This window comes from Crocodylus siamensis, chromosome 2 (assembly GCF_052110815.1).
Source record: "Crocodylus siamensis isolate JL-2025a chromosome 2, ASM5211081v1, whole genome shotgun sequence".
Classification (NCBI taxonomy): domain Eukaryota; kingdom Metazoa; phylum Chordata; order Crocodylia; family Crocodylidae; genus Crocodylus; species Crocodylus siamensis.
Genome location: NC_143396.1, coordinates 12,292,083 through 12,309,561, shown reverse-complemented (window position 1 = coordinate 12,309,561; position 17,479 = coordinate 12,292,083). Strand labels below are relative to the sequence as shown.

General features: G+C 67.6%; 2 protein-coding genes across 13 annotated transcripts; one reads left to right on the top strand and one right to left on the bottom strand.

Moving 5' to 3' along the window:
* Positions 1–508: 508 nt before the first annotated feature.
* On the bottom strand, positions 509–4,310 carry DOK1 (docking protein 1). The gene is made up of 5 exons (XM_090035266.1): positions 4,115–4,310; positions 3,502–3,798; positions 2,930–3,041; positions 2,564–2,736; positions 509–1,903 (listed from the first exon to the last, which is right to left on the bottom strand). The coding sequence occupies exons 1-5, from the start codon at positions 4,175–4,177 to the stop codon at positions 818–820; spliced, it is 1,731 nt and encodes a 576-aa protein (XP_089891392.1). The 5' UTR covers positions 4,178–4,310; the 3' UTR covers positions 509–817.
* On the top strand, positions 4,308–17,442 carry LOC149869950 (protein O-GlcNAcase-like). Of its 12 annotated transcripts, none has more exons than XM_090035199.1 (17): positions 4,308–4,440; positions 6,711–6,762; positions 9,262–9,355; positions 9,528–9,653; positions 10,105–10,276; positions 10,780–10,878; positions 11,372–11,650; positions 12,261–12,374; positions 12,939–13,690; positions 13,784–13,958; positions 14,253–14,309; positions 14,585–14,670; positions 14,863–14,967; positions 15,416–15,507; positions 15,753–15,936; positions 16,386–16,557; positions 16,927–17,442. In XM_090035199.1, exons 1-17 carry the CDS (start codon positions 4,401–4,403, stop codon positions 17,061–17,063), a joined length of 2,736 nt encoding a protein of 911 aa, XP_089891325.1. In that variant the 5' UTR covers positions 4,308–4,400; the 3' UTR covers positions 17,064–17,442. The 12 variants fall into 12 exon arrangements, with proteins under 12 accessions (XP_089891325.1, XP_089891324.1, XP_089891322.1 ...); XM_090035198.1 differs by having other exon boundaries at positions 9,262–9,359; positions 9,523–9,653; XM_090035196.1 differs by having other exon boundaries at positions 6,711–6,873; positions 9,262–9,359; positions 9,523–9,653.
* Positions 17,443–17,479: the final 37 nt, after the last annotated feature.

Genomic DNA, 17,479 nt, shown 5'->3' with positions numbered 1-17,479 from the left:
ACATTAACTGTAGTGGAGCCAAGGGCAGGACGCACCCACCCTCTCAAGGGGGACCAGCAGGCATGGGGGGAGTCCCTGTTCCCCTGAGCACTACTGGGAGTAACGACGAATAACGGCCGTAAGTTGACAGAGTAGATTCAAGCTGGACATCGGGAGGCGCAACTTCATGGTCAGGGCGGCTAGGATCTGGAACCAACTTCCAAGGGAAGTGGTGCTGGCTCCTACCCTGGGGGTCTTCAAAAGGAGGCTAGAGAGACACCTCGCCAGGGTCACTGGACCACAGCACTCTTTCCTGCCGATGGCAGGGTGTCGGACTGGATATCTGCTCAAGTCCCTTCCAACCCTACCAACTATGAACTATACTCCAGCCATCCCCGTGCCATAGCGGCCATCTGGGGCACCTGCTTCCAGCCCAGGCTGGGAGGGGGAGCCACCGTTGCCCTTGCCCCATGTAGGGCCCTCAGCTTCCCAGCTTCACCCCCTGTGCACCCTACATGGACCCGCCAGCCTGAAGAGTTAGACTTTAATATCAAAATAAAACTTTATAAAAATACTGTGAGGGAGAAACCACCCACATCCAAGTCCAAGCACTGGAGGGGCCTCAAGGCAGCCCCAACCGGGGCAGCAGGAGCTGAGTAACCATAGCCCCTCCCAGCAGAGCACGTGGGAGGGAGCATCCCTGTGGTGTGGGCACCGTCACCGGCTTCCCCATCCTGTCCCCACCCCACAACAGCTCTCCAGGTCAGTGCCCACCCAGCCCCTCAGTTTGGACCCCTGCCCCCCTACAGGGGCACAGCCAGCCCAGCTCCAGGGCTGGTCAGATCTCCCCCAGGTCCTCATACACAGGTGTTAGGCTGTCGTCATCCACGCACAACTCCGGGCGCGGCCCCCGCGGGGGCTTCAGGACATGGCTGTACAGCACCTCCTTGTTGTTGTTGTTGCTGCTGTTGAGGCCGGGGCGGATGCCGGCCCTGTCAGGACCAGGGCCCACACGCCTGCGGCTGGCGTCCGTGCCCTTCTCGAGGGCCTTGGGGATGAGGGCGGCCTGGGGCTTGGGTGCAGGGATGGGCTTGGGGCCCTTGGCACCTGCCTTGGCCTGGACGGGCGGCACCGAGTAGTCAGAGTTGGGGTTGTAGGGGAACTCATAGCCATCCCGGTCGTCCAGGCCCTGAGTGCGCCAGGCCTCACCCACTAGCCGTGCCTCATCGTAGATGCAGATGGCGTCGGGTGGAGGTCGTGGCGCCCGCCCCTCAGGCTCATCGTAGATGTGTTCCTTGCGGCGTGGGGCTGGCCCTGGGCCTGGCCCTGGCTCTGGCACACTGTCCTCAGGCCGCACCGGATTGTACATGGCCGGGCCTGGACCCTTGGCCACAGCCCCCAGTTTGCTGTCAATGGGGTCCGAGTACAGCGGGTCCAGCCTGGGCCGCAGGCCCTTCACTGAGTCCAGGGGCTCCGAGTACAGGCTGGACACGTCCTCAGAGAGCAGCACGGGCCGGGGCACCTTGGGCAGCGGGGAGCGCGGGGGTGTGCTGGTGGGCGCAGTCTTGCTCTGCGGCGTGGGGGGTTCCGGGAGGCTCCGGGCCTTCAGCAGGCTCAGGGCATCCTTCTCCTCTGGAGCAGCACTGAGCCGGGGAGCCAGCCCTGCCTTGGGGCCTGCAGGGCCATCGCACTCGGCTGGGAGTTCGAGGTTCAGCAAGTCGGCCAGGGTGCTGCGGATCTGCATGACACTGGGGCAGTCTGAGTCCAGCGAGTCACAGCTCTGCCGGTGCTCCTCCGCCAGCGTCTTCTGCTCCCGGATGGACGCCTCCACCAGCCGGAAGATCTCGTTCCCCTGCTTGGTCTCGAAGGTGAAGTTGCCAGGGCCAGACCTGCAGCGCCGCCCCGCTTCAAAGGAAAACATTACCTGCCCGGCAGGGACTCAGGTCAGAGTCTCGCTCTGCTACCAGCTGCCCCCGCGCACCCAGCAGAGCCACCTGCAGAGGGGCAGCACCAAGCCCCACCACCCGCAGACGGGCCCGAGCACACACGGGCGCCTGCAAGGCAGGTCAGCCCCCGCCCACCCTCCGCCAGCTGCTCCAGCCCCTCGCCAGGGAGCAGACCTGCCTCTGCCTGGTTCCGGCCAAGGCAGGAGGAAGCAGACGCACTGCTGCTGCTGCTGCTGCTGCTGCTATAAACAGCTTCCCTCCCAGACCACTTCCTCCCACCCAGTCAGGGTCCACAGTGAGAAAGGGCCACGCAGCACAAGGGGCCTGGCTGCGCCGCAGCTGGGAACGACGGAGGGGGCAGCAGCCGCAGGGAGACTGCGCTGCCAGTGGACATGGCAGGGAGGTCACGTGGAGGCGTCTGGGGCACGGTGTTTCCAGCAGAGATGGGCACGAGGACAGGCAGGGGCCCTGGCACAAGGCCTTGGTGGCACCTTGTTAGGGAAGCACGTGCAGCATGGAGATGGACATTGAGTGGGGCAAGTGCAGGGGGGGTAGCCAGGACCGGTGGGCTTGGTACATCAGTCTATTAACCTCCTCTCTCACTCACGAGGTATCCCAAACCTTGCCCTGCAACCCACCTTGTCGCGCCCATATCTCCGGAGCAGCCGGTAGGGCCACTCGTAAAGCGTCTCCTTCGTCTGGGGGTCACAGAGCGCCAGGCCGTCACGCTCCGCCCGCAGCTGGTAGGTCCCATACAGCCCACAGCGCTCAGCCGCCTCTGTCCTCTGCATTGTCACCCAGAAGCTGTTCACTGCGAAAGGGGGAGCTGGGGCAGTCATGGGGGCTGGCGACCTCAGCGCTGTGCAGAAGGGCACAGCCAGCACCCGAAGGGTGCCCCAAGGCGGGTGCAGGGGCCTGAGACCAGGCGCAGCCCAGGGCGAGGGGCAGTGCCCCGGGGTGGGGGCTCTGCCCCTGCAGGACCCTGTCAAGCAGCCCAGCCCTACCTTCATCCCGTGAGTAGTAGATGGAGTTCACGGCCATCTCCAGGGCAGGCACTGCAGCGCTGCCCTCTGCGCTACGCCCGCCCGCCAGCCGGGCCTCGCTGCCTGCATTGCCCTGCCGAGCAAGCGAGAGGGACCTCAGCACCCGACACCAGGGGCCCTCCAGCTCCAGGGCTCCCCATGCCCCCCACGGCTCCCAGCCCTTCACAGACCGCACCCCGAGTGCACGGGTGGGCTGTGGCCCCAACTCCCCACGGGCCTGGCCAGGAGCAGCTCAGAGTGAGGGCAGCCGGGGATGCCCTCGCTCCCCACGCCCAGATGGGCCACGGGCTCCCGGTGCCACGCAGCCCTGGCCCGGGCCTGACAGGAGTGGGGCGGGCGCCTCCGGACCAACCACAAGCAGAGCCGAAAGCGTGAGCCAGGGGCCACATGGGACGATGCTGCGCCACAGACGGCGGCAGGCAGGTCAGCCCTTGCGCGGAAGGGCCGGGCATAGCACGCTCCCCGCGGCCTCCGCGCACCCAGTGCGGGGTGGGGGGTGGTGCAGGCAGCTCTCATGGCCGCTCTGTGCTCACCCCAAAGGCGATCTCACACAGCTTCCCCACCCACTCCGCGCTCTGCTGCTTCTGGGCGGCGAAGAGGTAGCTGCGGTCGCTGGTCTCCAGGCAGAAGGTGGCCGTGCCCTCCTTGGGGCCGCTCTCGCCGGCGGGCGCCACGCTCACACAGTCGGCCAGACGCACGATCTTCTTGTCCAGCCGCTTGGTGCCCGGCTTCTCGCCCGACGCCCCGGGGTCCTTGCAGTCGAAGAACTCGAGGCGCGCCACGCCGTGCTGGCTGGCCGGGTACAGCACGAACCAGCTCTTCTTCCAGCGCTGCGGGACCCGCAAGGCTCAGACCCGGCCCCGGCCCTGCCTGCCCCGCCCCCGCCGGGCCCGGCCGGGACGGGACGGGACGGGAAGGGAAGAGGAAGCGGCTCTTCCGCTCCGCCCGGCCCCACTTCCCCAAACCGGGGGGGGGTCGTGCGGGGCGGGGGCAACGCCGGGGGGGCCCACCCGGGACACGTGGCGGAGCCCCCGGCCCAGCGCGGGGAGGGGCAGGACGCGGACGCCCGATCCCAGTCCCGGTCCCGGGGCGGCCCCGGAGGGGCGGAGCTCGGCCGAGGGGGTGTCGTGGGGGGGGCGCGCTGACCTTGGCCCCGAACTTGAGGCTGTGCTGCACGTAGAGCTGCCCCTCCTTGGCCGGGGGATCCATCCCGCCGCCGCTGCCGCTCCGCTGCCGCTTCCTGCTCCCGGGCGGCGCCGCGGGTGGGGGGGCGGAGCCTGGGCTCGCGCGTGCAAGGGGCGTGCACACCCGCAGGGCCACGCCCGGCCCGCCGCGCCGAGCTCCCACGGGCCGCACGCGCACACGCCGCCTCCCCGGGGGGGGGCCCGGTCCTGATCCCGTTGCCGGTGCCGGTGCCGGTGCCGGTCCGGGGATGGCGGCGCGGCCGGGCCCGCTGTGCGGGGTGGTGGAAGGTAGGACGGGGGGGCCTGGGCCGCGCCGACCCCGCGGGGTCTCGGCCCCGCGCTGCACTGGGGCAGGCTGGTGGCACTGAGGGTTTCCCCTTCCCCTGAAGCGGGGACGCGCCTGGGCCTGGCTCCGTGCAGCGCCCGCGGCGCCCCGGCAGCAGCAGCAGGAGCCTGGCGCCCGCGGCCCCCCGCACCTCGGGGCGATGCGGGGGCGACCGCGTCTGCTGGACTCGGGGTGGGACGGGGCTTCGAGCCGGGAGCGCTGGCACGGACCGGGACACGGCGGCACGGGCAAACCAGCGCTCATCGCCCCGGGCAGCCGCAAGAAGGAGCGTCCGGCCAGGCCTGGGGGAGCTCTTACTGACCCCCGGCGCCGTGGCGACGGACGGGGACCTGCAGTCCCAGAGAGCGTGGGAGCCGTGGCTGGCGGGAGACGGACTTCCCCGGTCGGGCCTGGACAGCGGTGGCACGGGCACTGCGGGCTGCAGGCCTCCGTGGCAGAGGCCGGGTGTCACCAGGGGCCGTGCTGAGCCGGAGAAGGCACGCGTGGCCGGGGAGGGGGCGATCTCCGGGGCCCCGTGGCTCCAGGGCCCCGGCCCCAGCTGGTGTAGGTGCATCATTGCAAGGTGCCTGGGACCACCCAGGTTTGGAAAGCCGCACAGGTCCTTCCCGGCTCTGCTTCTGGGCCCGAGGCCCTCCCCCCCCCGTGAGGCCCGGGGCTCATCGGCCCAGCCGTGCTGGAGCTCGGGCTGCACCAGGGCTGACAACGCCCCGAGGGCACGGGATGGGACAGGGAGCGGCAGCCGTGCGGGGCGGCAGCGGCGGCGGCCGGCTCTGAGCCCTCGTGGCACTGGGTCTAGCGTCAGCCCTGTGCACGCCTGCGCGGAGCAGAGAGCAGGCCCCGGCGTCCAGGGCAGCCGCAGGCCCGGGTGTGCTCGGCCGATGGAGGCTCCCGGAGGAAAGGAGCTGTTGCCATGGAGACCCAGCTCCTCTGAAACAGGCTGGCAGAGAGACCAGGAGAGCAGTGCAGCACCGCGCTGCGCTCTGCTGACACCCCCAGCTGCCCCCACGTGACACCCTCCCCGGTGCCCCAGAACACCCACCTCGCCTGCCCCATGCCGGGCCTTGCCGGGAGCACGGGGCGCGACGCACGTAACCCTTGCGCCAGTCCCTGATGGCTGGGGTGGGGGTGCGAGGTGCATCGTTGCACAGAGCCGCGTGCCTTTCTCTTTAAACGAGAACGCCTTGCTGTCGGGCCGGGGCCCAGCGCTGCCTGATCCAGCTTGAGAGCGAAGCCAAACCAAACGGCTTCACTGGAGTGAGTGAGGAATAGTGGCCGTGTTGCACCGCAGGGACGGCAGAGACAAGGCTGGTGGGGCACCAGCACCGTTAGAAAGGAGACAAGGTGCTTAGCACCCGGGGAGTGAAGGGTTTAGCAGAGAGATGATGAGCTGTGAAGTCTCAGCCAGGGTTGGGTTTCTGCTGGGGGTGAAGCAGGAATCGAAGGGGCCAAGTGCACCCTGCACCCGTCCCTGCCTCACATCATGGCAGGGGCCAGGTTTCAGGTGCACGAGGGACAGCGGCTGACACCAGGGCTGGGCCCAGCCTTTGGGGCCCTGGGGCTTGTCCCTTTGCTTCCCCTTCTCCCCAGAAGAGGCGGGCAAGGGTGGTGTCAGACCCAGTGCTGGGGTCCCTGGGGCCTGGTGGGCGCAGGGCGAGGGGCTGCAGGCACATGGGGCCAGATGCCACTGGGTGCTGGGAAGAGCATTGCCTGGCCAGGCAGCTCATTCACGCAAAGTGCCACTAAAGGGCACAGAGAGGCAGGCGTACAGCTCTGCCATGTACCAGTGGCCTGTTGCAGCTGTGTGTGGGTGGGAGTGAGGAGCAATGCAACATGGGATGCCTGGAGGACCGACTGGACCCATGTCCCGTGACACCTGGTATCCACGCGTCACATGGACCCAGTTGGCAGTGAACCCATTCAGAAGAGTATTCGGTTTTCCAGGCATGCTTTTGAACCGTTCCAGGGGGATTTAAACCAGTTTAACAGGCTTGTTCATCTGTCCACTTTGGGTTTAAAGCAGTCCTGGTGCCATGTGTGTCCATGCCCGGGGCTCCTCAGTGCTGCGTGGTGGTGCCCTCGGCTGCCAGCCACGTGCCTCACCAGATGGCTCCCGGGAGGGGCAGCACCAGGACAGCAGCCGTGGGCGGGGGAGCTTTGTGCAGGGTTGCATGTGCCCACGTCCAACTCCTGTCCTATCCGTCTCTCTTCGCAGGCTTCTATGGGAGACCGTGGTCCATGGAGCAGAGGAGGCTTCTCTTCCAATGGCAAGTCCCTGAGCACCGGTGTGGAGGCCCCGGTCCGCGCGCTCCACTGAGGGGCCGCGGGAGCCTGCGCAGAGGCGGTGGCAGATGCCTTCTCCCGGGCAGCTCTGACAGGTGCTCGAGCTGCCTGCTGCTGCGTGTGTCCATTCACCCTCCCTGCCTCCTCCAGGGTTTGCTGCCATGAGCAAAAGGGCACAACGCTCCAGTCAAACCCTCCCCAGTTCTTCCCCTACATCTTCTCTCCCCATGCAGCCATGCCCAGTTCCCCCCAGCTGCATGGGTGTGGGCAAAGCACCGGCCTGGGCACAGGAGAACCAAGGGGCACCTTACAGTGTGGGCTGAGAGGCAGAGCAGTTTGGGGGCTGGGTGGCCGGGTGTGCATCCAGCCCAGTCGTATGCCAGAACTGAAGCATCCCGCCATGGTGCCTTCACTGGCTCGGGTGGTGCCAAGGGGCCAGGGTTTCCCAGCGTGAGCGTGGGTGGTGGAGCCGGGAGCCCCACTGGGCCCAGACCCTGCAGTGCGCTGACGTGGAAGCCTGCAAGTTGCTGCCACCAGGCCCAGCCGGGCTTCAACCTCGTGGCTGGCCCACATCCCCAGCCAGATGTGGCCCCTGCCAGAGCATGCAGCCCTGGTGCCAGCACCCAGGGCTGGGCCCTGGACAGGAACGGCCACGGTGGCGTCGCTAGTCGCTCAGCCTGCTGGGTCTCTGGTGCTGGGACAGCCGGGAGCAGGAGGGCCACCCTGTGCCATACCAGGAGCCATCTCTGGTGAGGCACGTGGCTGATGGTTGATGGCACCACCACATGGCACCGTGGAGCGCGCAGGAGGAAAAGGGGGCAGGAGCATAAGGGAGCTGATGGAGTTGAGGCTGAGGCCTGCAACATCAGGGTGGGCTGAGGAGGGGGTTGATGGGCTGGGAGCCCCCAGGGTAGGGGGTGGGTGTCCTCCCACTGGAGAGGGGAAGCCACCCTCAAGCATGGACCCCCGAGAGCTGGGGGTGCAACAGGGTCCTGTGAGACCATCCGCCCCAGGTCCTGGTCCCCACAGTGCTCAGCAGGGGCAGCAGTGCGCTGCAGCTGTGGGGCTGCTACTGGCCATGCTGCAGATGTGGGGAGCTGCTCACGGAGACGGGGGTGATCCTGGTCACTGCAGGGTGGGGGGGTGTTGCAGTAGCTTTGGGAGGGGCATGGGAATGGCAGCCACGGTGTGACCAGGCTGTGAACACCTCCCTGGGAGGCCCAAGCCAGAGGGTCTTGGCCAGTCACTGTCACCTCTGGGACCGTGGCTGGATGCTGAGCCTGGGCTGGGTTCTGCAATGGAGAGCGGGTGCTCCAGGAAGATGGGTGGGGGCCCCTGGGACAGGTCCATGCATCTGCCACGTGCTAGGTCCCAGGTTTTGTGCAGCATCTACAGGGGCAGGTCTGTGGCGTCCTGATGGCAGCATGGGGAGGGCTGTGCCAGTGCCCAGAGACCAAGGCCGGGCAAAGCCACCGCTGGAGCTGGCCCCCAACCTGAGGGCCCCACCGCCTGCCTTTGCTGCCTGGTGAGAGGCCCATGCCATGGACACACTCCTGCTGGTGTTGCCCATTGGGGATCTGATCTGTCCCCACCACAGAAGCCCACAGAGGTGGGCAGAGCAATGAGCATGGCGGGCACTGGAGCCCAGAGATGCCTCCCCCAGGGCCTGGGCTGCTGGCTGGGCCTGCCATGCATGTGTGTGCACATGTAAGTGTGCACGTGTGTGTTGGGGGCTGCACCCAGGCAAGTGGTGCCTCTGGAAAGGGGTCAGAGTTGCTGCAGACACCACTAGGTACGTGCTGCTGTGGAGGCAGGGTGAGGGTGAAGGGAGCAGGAGCGGTGGGGGGAGACAGGCCAGAGGCGAGTGCAGCCTCTGGATCAGGACCACGGCTGGGTTGCGCTTGGTCAGGGCAGGCAGAGAACAGCCCCTGGCCGACCCAACCCCTGCCAGGATGGGCACAAGCCTGCTCCCACCTGGCAGCGTGTGGGGCTGTGGCCCCAGCGTGTCCCCAGCTGCTGCCTGCAGGCACAGCTCAGGGTCTGCCGGGGCTCTGCAGACAGATGCTGGCACCGGCCCCGGGCAGCGATGGGATGGTGCGGCAAGGCCCAGCTGTGCAGCACCCACATGCAGCGCCAGTCGGATTGGCATGGCCAGTCATCGTGTCCGGCACGCTGGGTCATCCCCACGCAGGTCCTGAGCCAGGTGGGGCTGGACCGGTGCCGTGGGCTCAGAGGCTGTGCGCAGTCATCATCACCAGGGAGCGCAGGCCTTGGCCCTGTGGCCCAGCTGCTTGGCTGGGTGGAGGCCCACACACAAGCCCAGATGCCAGCGTCCGGTGGAGCTGCCAGGCCGGGGGGCTGCATTGCACTGGCCCGGTGGGGGGCTAGCAGGCCTGGGGACCTCCGTCTCCCTGGTGGCCTGGCTGTACCCGTGCCCAAGGAGACGGCGCAGTGCCCGCGGTGATGTTATGCCCTTGCCGCAGGCTCAAGCGCTGGGGGCTGAACTGCTATATGTACGCGCCCAAGGATGAGCTGAAACACCGGCTGCTCTGGCGGGAACCCTACACGGAGCACGAGGCAGGTACCGGCTCCTCTGGGCCCTGGGCCCCGGGCCCCATGCCAGGGCCAGGGCTGGGGCCGGGGCCTGTTCCAGGACTAGGGGTGGGAGCCAGAGGGCTGTGCCGGGGGGCAGGCGGTCTGCTGGGCCCTGTGCTCTGCCCTCACGGCCCCACCGTGGTCCCCAGCCCAGCTGGCATCACTCGCCACGGCCGCACAGGAGCAGGGTGTGGAGCTTGTCTTTGCCATCTCCGCGGGGCAGGACATGGTGTTCTCCAGCGCCAGTGACCGGCTCCTGCTGCAGCGCAAACTCAGGCAGGTACCGTGGGCCGTTCCTTCCCTGCCCTGGTGCAAGGGACACGTGAGTGTGAGTGCCCAGCCATGTCCTGGTGCAAAAGCATGTGTGATTCTGAGTGCCCAGGAGGGAGGTGGTGTGAGGGTGTGCATGAAAGTGCACAAACTCCCCTTGGTCCCAGGCTGCGGAGACATTTGCTGTTCCAGGCAGGCAGGAGATGCTGGGAGCAGCGGGGGCTGCTGCTGGCTCCTGTCTCAGGCAGACATTTGGCCACACCAGACCCTCCATGGGGCCATACCCGGCCCAGCACCAAGCCCCGCTGGCCCTGGGCAGGGAGCCCAAGACTGCCAGGGACGCCAGGCACTGGCAGCCTGGCCGCTGGATGCCCATGGCCATGGGTGCTGCTGGAGGGGGAGTCGAGCACGGGGAGAGACCAGGCAGCACCACGGGGGCCTGACCGCAGTGTGTCTCACAGGTGGCAGCAGCCGGGTGCAGCTCCTTCGCGTTGCTCTTTGACGACATCGACCCTGGCCTGTGCCAGGCCGACCGCACCATCTTCCCCTCGCTGGCCCAGGCCCAGGCTGCTGTGGCCAACGAGGCATACCGGGCGCTGGGGCAGCCGCCCGTCTTCCTCTTCTGCCCCACAGGTGAGGCCGGTGCCCGGGCAGTGCCCCCCTCCCGGCCTGCTCTGCCCTCCGAACCCCGGGCCCACTGCCCTGCACCCTGCAGTGTCCCCAACCCCAGATCCGTTGCCCCGCCAGCACCCCCAGCGTTCCCAGCCCTGGCCCCACTGCCCCACCAGCACCCCCTAACTCCAGCCCCACTGCCCTGCTAGCACCCTCAGTGCCCAGCACCTGGTGTCCCCAGCCCCTCTGCCCTGCCAACACCCAGCATGCCCCAGTGCCCAACCACTGCCCCACCAGCACCCCCAGTGCCCAACATGCCCGAGCTCAACCCTGGCCCCACTGCTCTACCAGTACCCCCAGTATCCCACCAGTGTCCAGTATGCCCCAGTGCTGCTGTCCTCCAGTACAGCCCAACACCAGACGCCCCTCGGCCGCTCTGACACTGCAGCAGGGTGCAGTTTCACCCATTCGCCCTGCCCGCACGCCCCGTGTCCCCTGACAGGCCCCCGTGCTCTCTCATGTAGAGTACTGCAGCGCACTCTGCTCCCCCAGCCCCAGCCGCTCCCACTACCTGCTGACCCTGGGCCAGGAGCTGCTGCCGGGCATCGGCATCATCTGGACAGGTGAGCGCCCACAAGGATGGGACAGGAGCATAGGGTGCTGGTCCCAGGCTGGTGTTTGGGAGCCAGCGGGACCCCGGTGTGGACATGGGCCCCCTGCCCCCAGCTGCTTCCTGCAGGCTTGTGCAGGCCCGTGGGTGCCCTGAGCTGGCGCTGGCTATGGGCTCCAGCCCATGGAGTAGAGTGGCCATGGGGGCCTGGCCCCTTCCAGCACCCTGTCTCTCAACCCCACCCCTTGTCTGTGTGCTCTTGAACATGCGTGTGCCCCTGCTGGTGTGGGTGTGCGCCATGCGTGTGCATCTGTGTCTGCTTATGATGGTCGGTGTCTACCTGCACCCGCCCTTGGGAACATGTCCATGCTTATACATGTCCTTGTGTGTGTCCTTGTGTGCCCATGCATACCTGTGCCTGTGTGGATGGTGTGTCTGTGGTTGGTGCCCATGCATGCATGTGCCCTGCATGGATTTATGTACATGTGCATGCTGGGCCGGGACAGGCCCCAAGGTGGTGTCACGGGAGCTGTCGCCGGCACTCCTGGAGGAGGTGGAGGGCGTCCTGGGCCGCAGCCCTGTCATCTGGGACAACCTCTATGCCAACGACTACGACTGTCACCGCATCTTCCTGGGCCCCTTCACGGGCCGCTCCCCTGGGCTCATGTCCCGGCTTCGCGGGCTCCTGCTCAACCCCAATGGCGAACTCCAGGCCAACTATGTGCCCCTGCACACACTCGGCACGTGGCTGCGCTGCAGCCGGCAGGGACACGGCGCGCGCACAGGTACTAGCATGGCCTCCTCTGCACCGGGGACCCAGCTCCTGGCCTGCCTGGCTGCGCCTGCCAGGGACCCCCTCTGCCTGCAGGGCCCCAGGGTGAGCGTGGAGGAGGTCTCCCCACCCTGGCCCCCAGCCCCACCCACAGCTGGGTTGAGATGTCAGGAAACGGCTTTTCCTTGGGTAGCCGCTAGGGCTGGGGGTCTCCAGCACTGGAGGGGTCAAGGAGAGGCTGGGCAGGGAGGATCCAGGAGCAGGGATGCCCGTGCTCTGGAGCAGGAAGGGATTTCCCCCTGGTCACACTGGTCTGGACTGGGGCGTTTCCGTTTCCTCTGCAGTGGGGGCACGGCCTGGGCCTGGGCTCTCTGCAGTGCCCACAACCCCCCGGTATCCTGGGGCTGTGGGATGCAATGTTTGGGGCTGTCAGGGGTGATTGTGTCCTGCTGGACCCAGGGTTTGTCTAGGCTGGTTTGGACAGGGCTGGGACTGGATGTGACCCTGCAGGTCCCTGCCAGCCCCACTTGCTATGGGGATTGTGTCTGCCCGCTGACGCTGGGTGGGTGCTGAGCAACAGGTGCTGCAGTGTCCCGGGAGTGACCGTCCCCCTCTCCTCCCAGACGAAGGTGCTGCAGCAGAGCCCCGGGAGGAGCCGAGCTACAGCCTGCAGGAGGCCCTGGACCAGGCCCTGCGTGACTGGGAGGCAGAGATCCGCCAACAGGTGTCGGATCCAGGTACCGGGGGCCGCGTCCACACCATGGCAGCCAGAGGACCTGGGTCACGAGGAGCCTGGGCAGGGCTGGGCACACGTGGGCCATGGGATGTGTGCATGGCTGGGGCCGTGTGCTGCGCGGGGGGGCGGGGCACACAGTATGGTTGGGGCCAGGGTTGTTCCAGGGGGGCATTTTGGGAGCCCAGGCTGCTGTGGCCGGCATCGCAATGGGATGGGCACGGGACAGCACAGTATCACGCAGCCCTGTCTGCACCAGCCCTGCCTCCCTTCCCCCCTGCCCCCGCTTGTCCCCCTGCCTGCTGGGGCCCAGGGGAGCGGGGGCACCAGCAGGACCTGCTCCTGCCTCCGGGGCCTGTGCTGGTGCCAGGTGCACCGGCAGGGGCAGGGCTGAGGATCTGGCTCGGCCCCTGGGTCAGAGATGACCACACAGGCAATGGCAGCAGGGGAAGCGGCCATAGGCTGGGCCACACGCGCCAGGGTGTTTGGGGACACATCTCGCCATGGGGCAACCTCTGCCCCCCACGTGCCCTTGTGCCGCAAGCTGCTCTGTGCTCTCCCCGTGCAGCGGGCAGCCCTGAGGAGATGGCGCCTGAACCAGAGCCAGGTCCCAGCAGCGAGAGCTGGAGCCACCCACAGCCCCTGAGCGCAGCAGCGGGAGGCAGAGAGCCGGCGCCAGCACCGCGGCTGCACAGCAAGAGCAGGGTGCTGCAGAGGGCTGCAGGGCCCGGGGACAGCAACGCTGGGCAGGACGGGGCTGCACCCATGGGCAGGGATGAGGACACGGCCCCTGAGGCACCTGTGCCACCCCCCACAGCCCAGGTGCCGACCACCCCAGGCCTCTCGACGCCCCGTGGTACCGGGGCCAACGCCCGATGGAGCCCCACAGTGCCTGTGGCTGGCAGCACCGATGCAGACCCTGCATCACCCAGGGCCAGCGCGGCCAACAGCTGCCAGAGCCCCCCAGTGCCCGCGGCCAGTGGGGCCAGCACCAGCCTGGACACTGCACAGCCCGGTGCCCATGTAACCAATGCCATCCAGAGCCCCGCGGTGCTCGTGGCTGATGGTGTCGGCACTGAGCTGAGCCCCACGCTGCCCCTGGCCAACGGCATCGATGCTGGCTCAGATCCCCCCTGGGCGCAGGCGGAGAGTAGCCCGGCGAAGGGGCTGGGGCTGGAGGAGCTGCGGCTGCTGGTGGAGCTCTTCTACCTGCCCTACGCACATGGGGCACAGGCCACCCAGCTCCTGCAGCACTTCCGCTGGCTCCAGGCCAACTGCTACGGCGCCCGTGCCCCAGGCAGAGCCAGCGACGCCGGCCTGGTGAGTGGGGCTGGTGTGGATGTGTCGGGGGGCAGAGAGCTCCTTGCAGGCCCAGGGCTGCCCCTAACTGCCCTGCTCGCGCTGCCCCGGCAGGAGGAGCAGTGGCAGCACCGGGCCCAGGCCTTCCAGCAGCTCTGCACCCGCATCTGCTGCCTGCACGGGCGCTTCGTGAGCTGCGCCAGCCGCGCCCTGTGCTATGACCTGCACCGCTACCTCTGGGACCTGCGCACCGTCGTGCTGGCCGCCCACGCCTTTGCCCTCTGGCTGGGTGCGTCCAGCCCCCACACCCTTGTCCCCCCTTGCTGGCTATGTGCCCCCCCCCCGAGCACCCTCAGTTTCCAGCTTGGTACATGGCCCCTACCCTTGTACCCCACCGGGGTATGTGCACCCCACCCTCACGCCAGCAGGGCATGTGCCTCCCTCCACGCTCTTGCCTCCTGGTGAGGCCCATGCCGTGCCCCCTGGGTGCAGCGGCTCAGGAGCAGGCAGAGGCAGGGTCTGTGCTGACATCCTGGCCCTCTGATCCCTGCTCTGCGACCGTCCCGTGTTACTCCTCTTGCAGACGGCCGCATCCTTGCTGACCCCAACCCGCAGGGCACGTGGAGGAGCTGCTTTCGCTGTACGTAGGGGCACCCCCCACCCTGCTGGGCTGGCATCAGGGCCGTGGCATGCCAGAGGCTCCGGTACCCTTGGCTGGCTCAGCTGGCAGTGCTGGGGCCCAGCATGGAGGTCGATGCTGCCCCATGAGCCAGTGCCGGGGTGCAGCCGCCATGCCCTGGCAGGAGCTGGGGCATGGGGACAGACAGTGCCAAGTCAGGGCCCCGTGTCCCCCATGCCGCAGGCGAGGCCCTGGGTCATGGCAGGTGCAGACTCACTGCTGTGTGCCTCCCCCAGGGTGCCAGAGCAGTGCCGCGGCCCTCGCCCTGGCCAGGGATGCGGAGCCCTGGGTGCGCCGCGGCGGCCTCTCGGGGGAGCTGCAGGTGAGCGTCCATCCACCGGGGCAGGGGCACTGTGCATCGAGGGGTGCAGGACACCTGGGTTCTGCTCCCAGCACCCCCACCTTGCTTGGTGGCCCAGGGGGGCAATTCCTCCACCTTGGTGCCATGGGGAAAGGGCTTTGCTGGGCAAAGATGGGCAGTGCCTGCAGTGCGGTGACGGAGACTGCATTGCAGGCACTGCTGCCCGTGGGGAACGGCTGCGAGCTCTTCCACTACCCGCCCCCACTCGTGCCCTCCAGCCAGCACTACACCCTCCGGCCCCTGCTGCCACAGGACCAGGTGGGTGCCACAGGTGGCTGCTCCATAAAATAATCTGCATATATGCTAATCTGTGCTATAGAGACTTGCTGATGGGCAGCAGCCTGGGCAAGCGAAGCCCAAGCACCCCCAAGCCAGGCTGGGAGACCTCCACACATGCTGCCTGGCCCAGTCCTGGCCTGGGTCCAGGGACAGGTCAGTCCTGTAGCCCAGGCATGGCCATCCCATCCAGGCACCTGCCGGTTGGTGCGCAGGCAGGAGCAAGTGTGCGCTGGGGCAGAGCAGAAGCCCAGCAAGCTCATCTCATGCAGGGCCTGGCAACCCACGGCCAAATGGGAACAGCTGGGGGGTTGCAGGTCAGGAGTGAGGGGCACCAGCAGAGCTGGGAGGCAGGAATGAGGGAGATGGGCAGGGCTGGGGGTACCTGGGGACGGCGGGGTCGATTCTGAGCTGTGCCTGGGTCTTGCAGGACGAGCTGTACTGGCTGTGCCAGGAGGGGGTGGAGTGTGGCCCTGATGCTGCGGAGACGTTGGCAGCGCATCCGGACCTCCTGGGGGACTGGTAAGGGACGGGTGCCCACGGCGTGCCCCTCACGTGCTGCTGCACTGGCCACAGGGACCAGGATGAGGCTGGCATACCCGTTGTACTGTGACATGCCGGTGGGTGGTGCTGGGGTGCGGGTCCAGGGGTGCTGTGTCCCGGGGGTTTGTGTGGCTGCTGTCACTGGCCCAGGAGAAGGGGTGCCATCATGGGGGCAGGCCAGTGCAGTGCCCGTGGCCCAGCTATGCTCTTGCCCTGGCTGACAGGCTTCTGGGCAGCTTCCTGCGGCTGAGCCCCGAGTACACGTTCGTGCTGGAGGACACGGCAGGGCCCTGCGGGTATGCAGCCGGCGCCCTCCATGCCCAGAGCTTCCTGCAGCAGCGTGAGCACATCTGGCTGCCCACCATGCGGCTCAAGTACCCCCGCACCCCGGACGGCGCCGCTGCGCAGGTGAGGCCCTGCCGGGTCCGGGAGATGCGGGTGGCGGGGAAGGTGCCTAAGCGGGGACTCGACAGCAGTGTCCAGAAGGCAGAAGGTTTCCTGACAGAGGAGGGAAAACACCTTCCTTCCACTGCTGCAGACAGCAGGGCACGGGCCTGTGGCTGGCAGACCGGAGATTAAGACAGATTTATAATCTTAGAGTCCCAGAGCTGTGGGACTGGCAGGGACCTCCATGGGTCACATCCAGTCCAACCCTGGCCTGAGACGGTATCAGCCCTGTCCAAATCAGCCCAGACAAACCCCGTGTCTAGTGTCGTAGCCACACAATATAGTCACCCCGGATGTGTCTGGACGGTTTAGGAAGGGGCTGATCCTGCCTGGAGCAGGGGCTGGGCCTGCTGTGACTGAGGGATGGGGGGACTTCCCTGGACCCTGACTGACTGCTGTCCGTGCCGCAGGGCACCGTGGGGGAGGCGGTGATGTCCTTCCAGGCAGAGCCGCTGGCTGTGCCCCCAGCTGTACTGCAGCGCTTTCCCTCGCTGGTGCAGCTGGGCACCGCGCCACGTGTGCGGGACCCAGGTGCTGCCCGCGGCCTGGCCATCGCCCTGCTCAGCGCTCTCCGCGCCAGCGGTGAGTCCTGACCCCTGGGTGTGGGACACAGCATGCCCTGCACAGGGACGGGGGCGGCGGGGCCTGGGCCAGGGCTGGGAAGGGGGCCATGCCCAGGTGTGGGGCTGGGGTTGGGCAGGGCTCACAGCCACGGGGCACCTTTCCAGAAGACAGCCTGTGCCCGTGGTCAAGGAGCGTGGGGCAGGGGAGGCCAGACCAGGCTGGGGCCAGGGCACCTTGTTATCTGGCCCCGCCACTCCCAGTGCAGCCCCTGGCTCGGCTCCGGCCCATGTTCTGACCAGCAGGACCAGGGTCCCGCACACTGCCCAGCCCAACCGGGCCCAGCCTGGCCTGTGACCGCAGTGACCGTGATGCCTGCTTTCCCTGCAGGGTCCCGGGGCGTGTTCTGCGAGGTGAGCACCGCGCAGCACCACCAGCTGAATTTCTACGGGAAGCTCGGCTTTGTGACACTGCCTGGCGGGCAGGCCCGTGGCCCTCGCACCCAGCTCCTGGGCCGGCTCCTCTGAGCTTGTGGCCACAGCCCCAAGACAGGCACAGAGCAGAGGGAATGGACACGGGAAGGGCCGAGGGCAGCACGACAGTGACATGGGCCCCAAGGGTGCAAGCCCTCAGGCTCTGGACATGGTAGGCCCCACAGGCTTCTCCTGTCTGGACAGGGTGGCAGGGATGCCCAGCCCCCTCCCTGCTGGCCCCGTGGCAGGAGCAGAGGGTCTCGGTGCCAGGGCGCTTGACCGGCTGCCGGCTCTGCGGGAGCTCCCGGACGATGTGCGTGGGAAGGACGGGCCTGGGGCTCGCTGCCCACAGGCGCTGGCCTGGGGCTGTGGGGAAGGAGGCGCAGGCCCGGGGGATGCTGCTGCTTCAGCTGCAATAAAGGACGTGTCCAGGTCTTGGCTCAGTCTCTTTTTTGCAGCACGGGATGAAA

Coding starts and splice junctions, on each gene's coding strand:
- DOK1 (XM_090035266.1), bottom strand. CDS start 4,177: ATGGATCCCCCGGCCAAGGAGGGGCAGCTCTACGTGCAGCACAGCCTC. Junction 2,737..2,929: donor CTACTACTCACGGGATGAAG/GTAGGGCTGGGC, acceptor CCCCTTTCGCAG/TGAACAGCTTCTGGGTGACA. Junction 1,904..2,563: donor GGAGATATGGGCGCGACAAG/GTGGGTTGCAGG, acceptor CCTGCCGGGCAG/GTAATGTTTTCCTTTGAAGC.
- LOC149869950 (XM_090035193.1), top strand. CDS start 8,050: ATGCTGAGCCTGGGCTGGGTTCTGCAATGGAGAGCGGGTGCTCCAGGA. Junction 9,654..10,104: donor TGCAGCGCAAACTCAGGCAG/GTACCGTGGGCC, acceptor TGTGTCTCACAG/GTGGCAGCAGCCGGGTGCAG. Junction 10,879..11,371: donor CATCGGCATCATCTGGACAG/GTGAGCGCCCAC, acceptor GGGCCGGGACAG/GCCCCAAGGTGGTGTCACGG.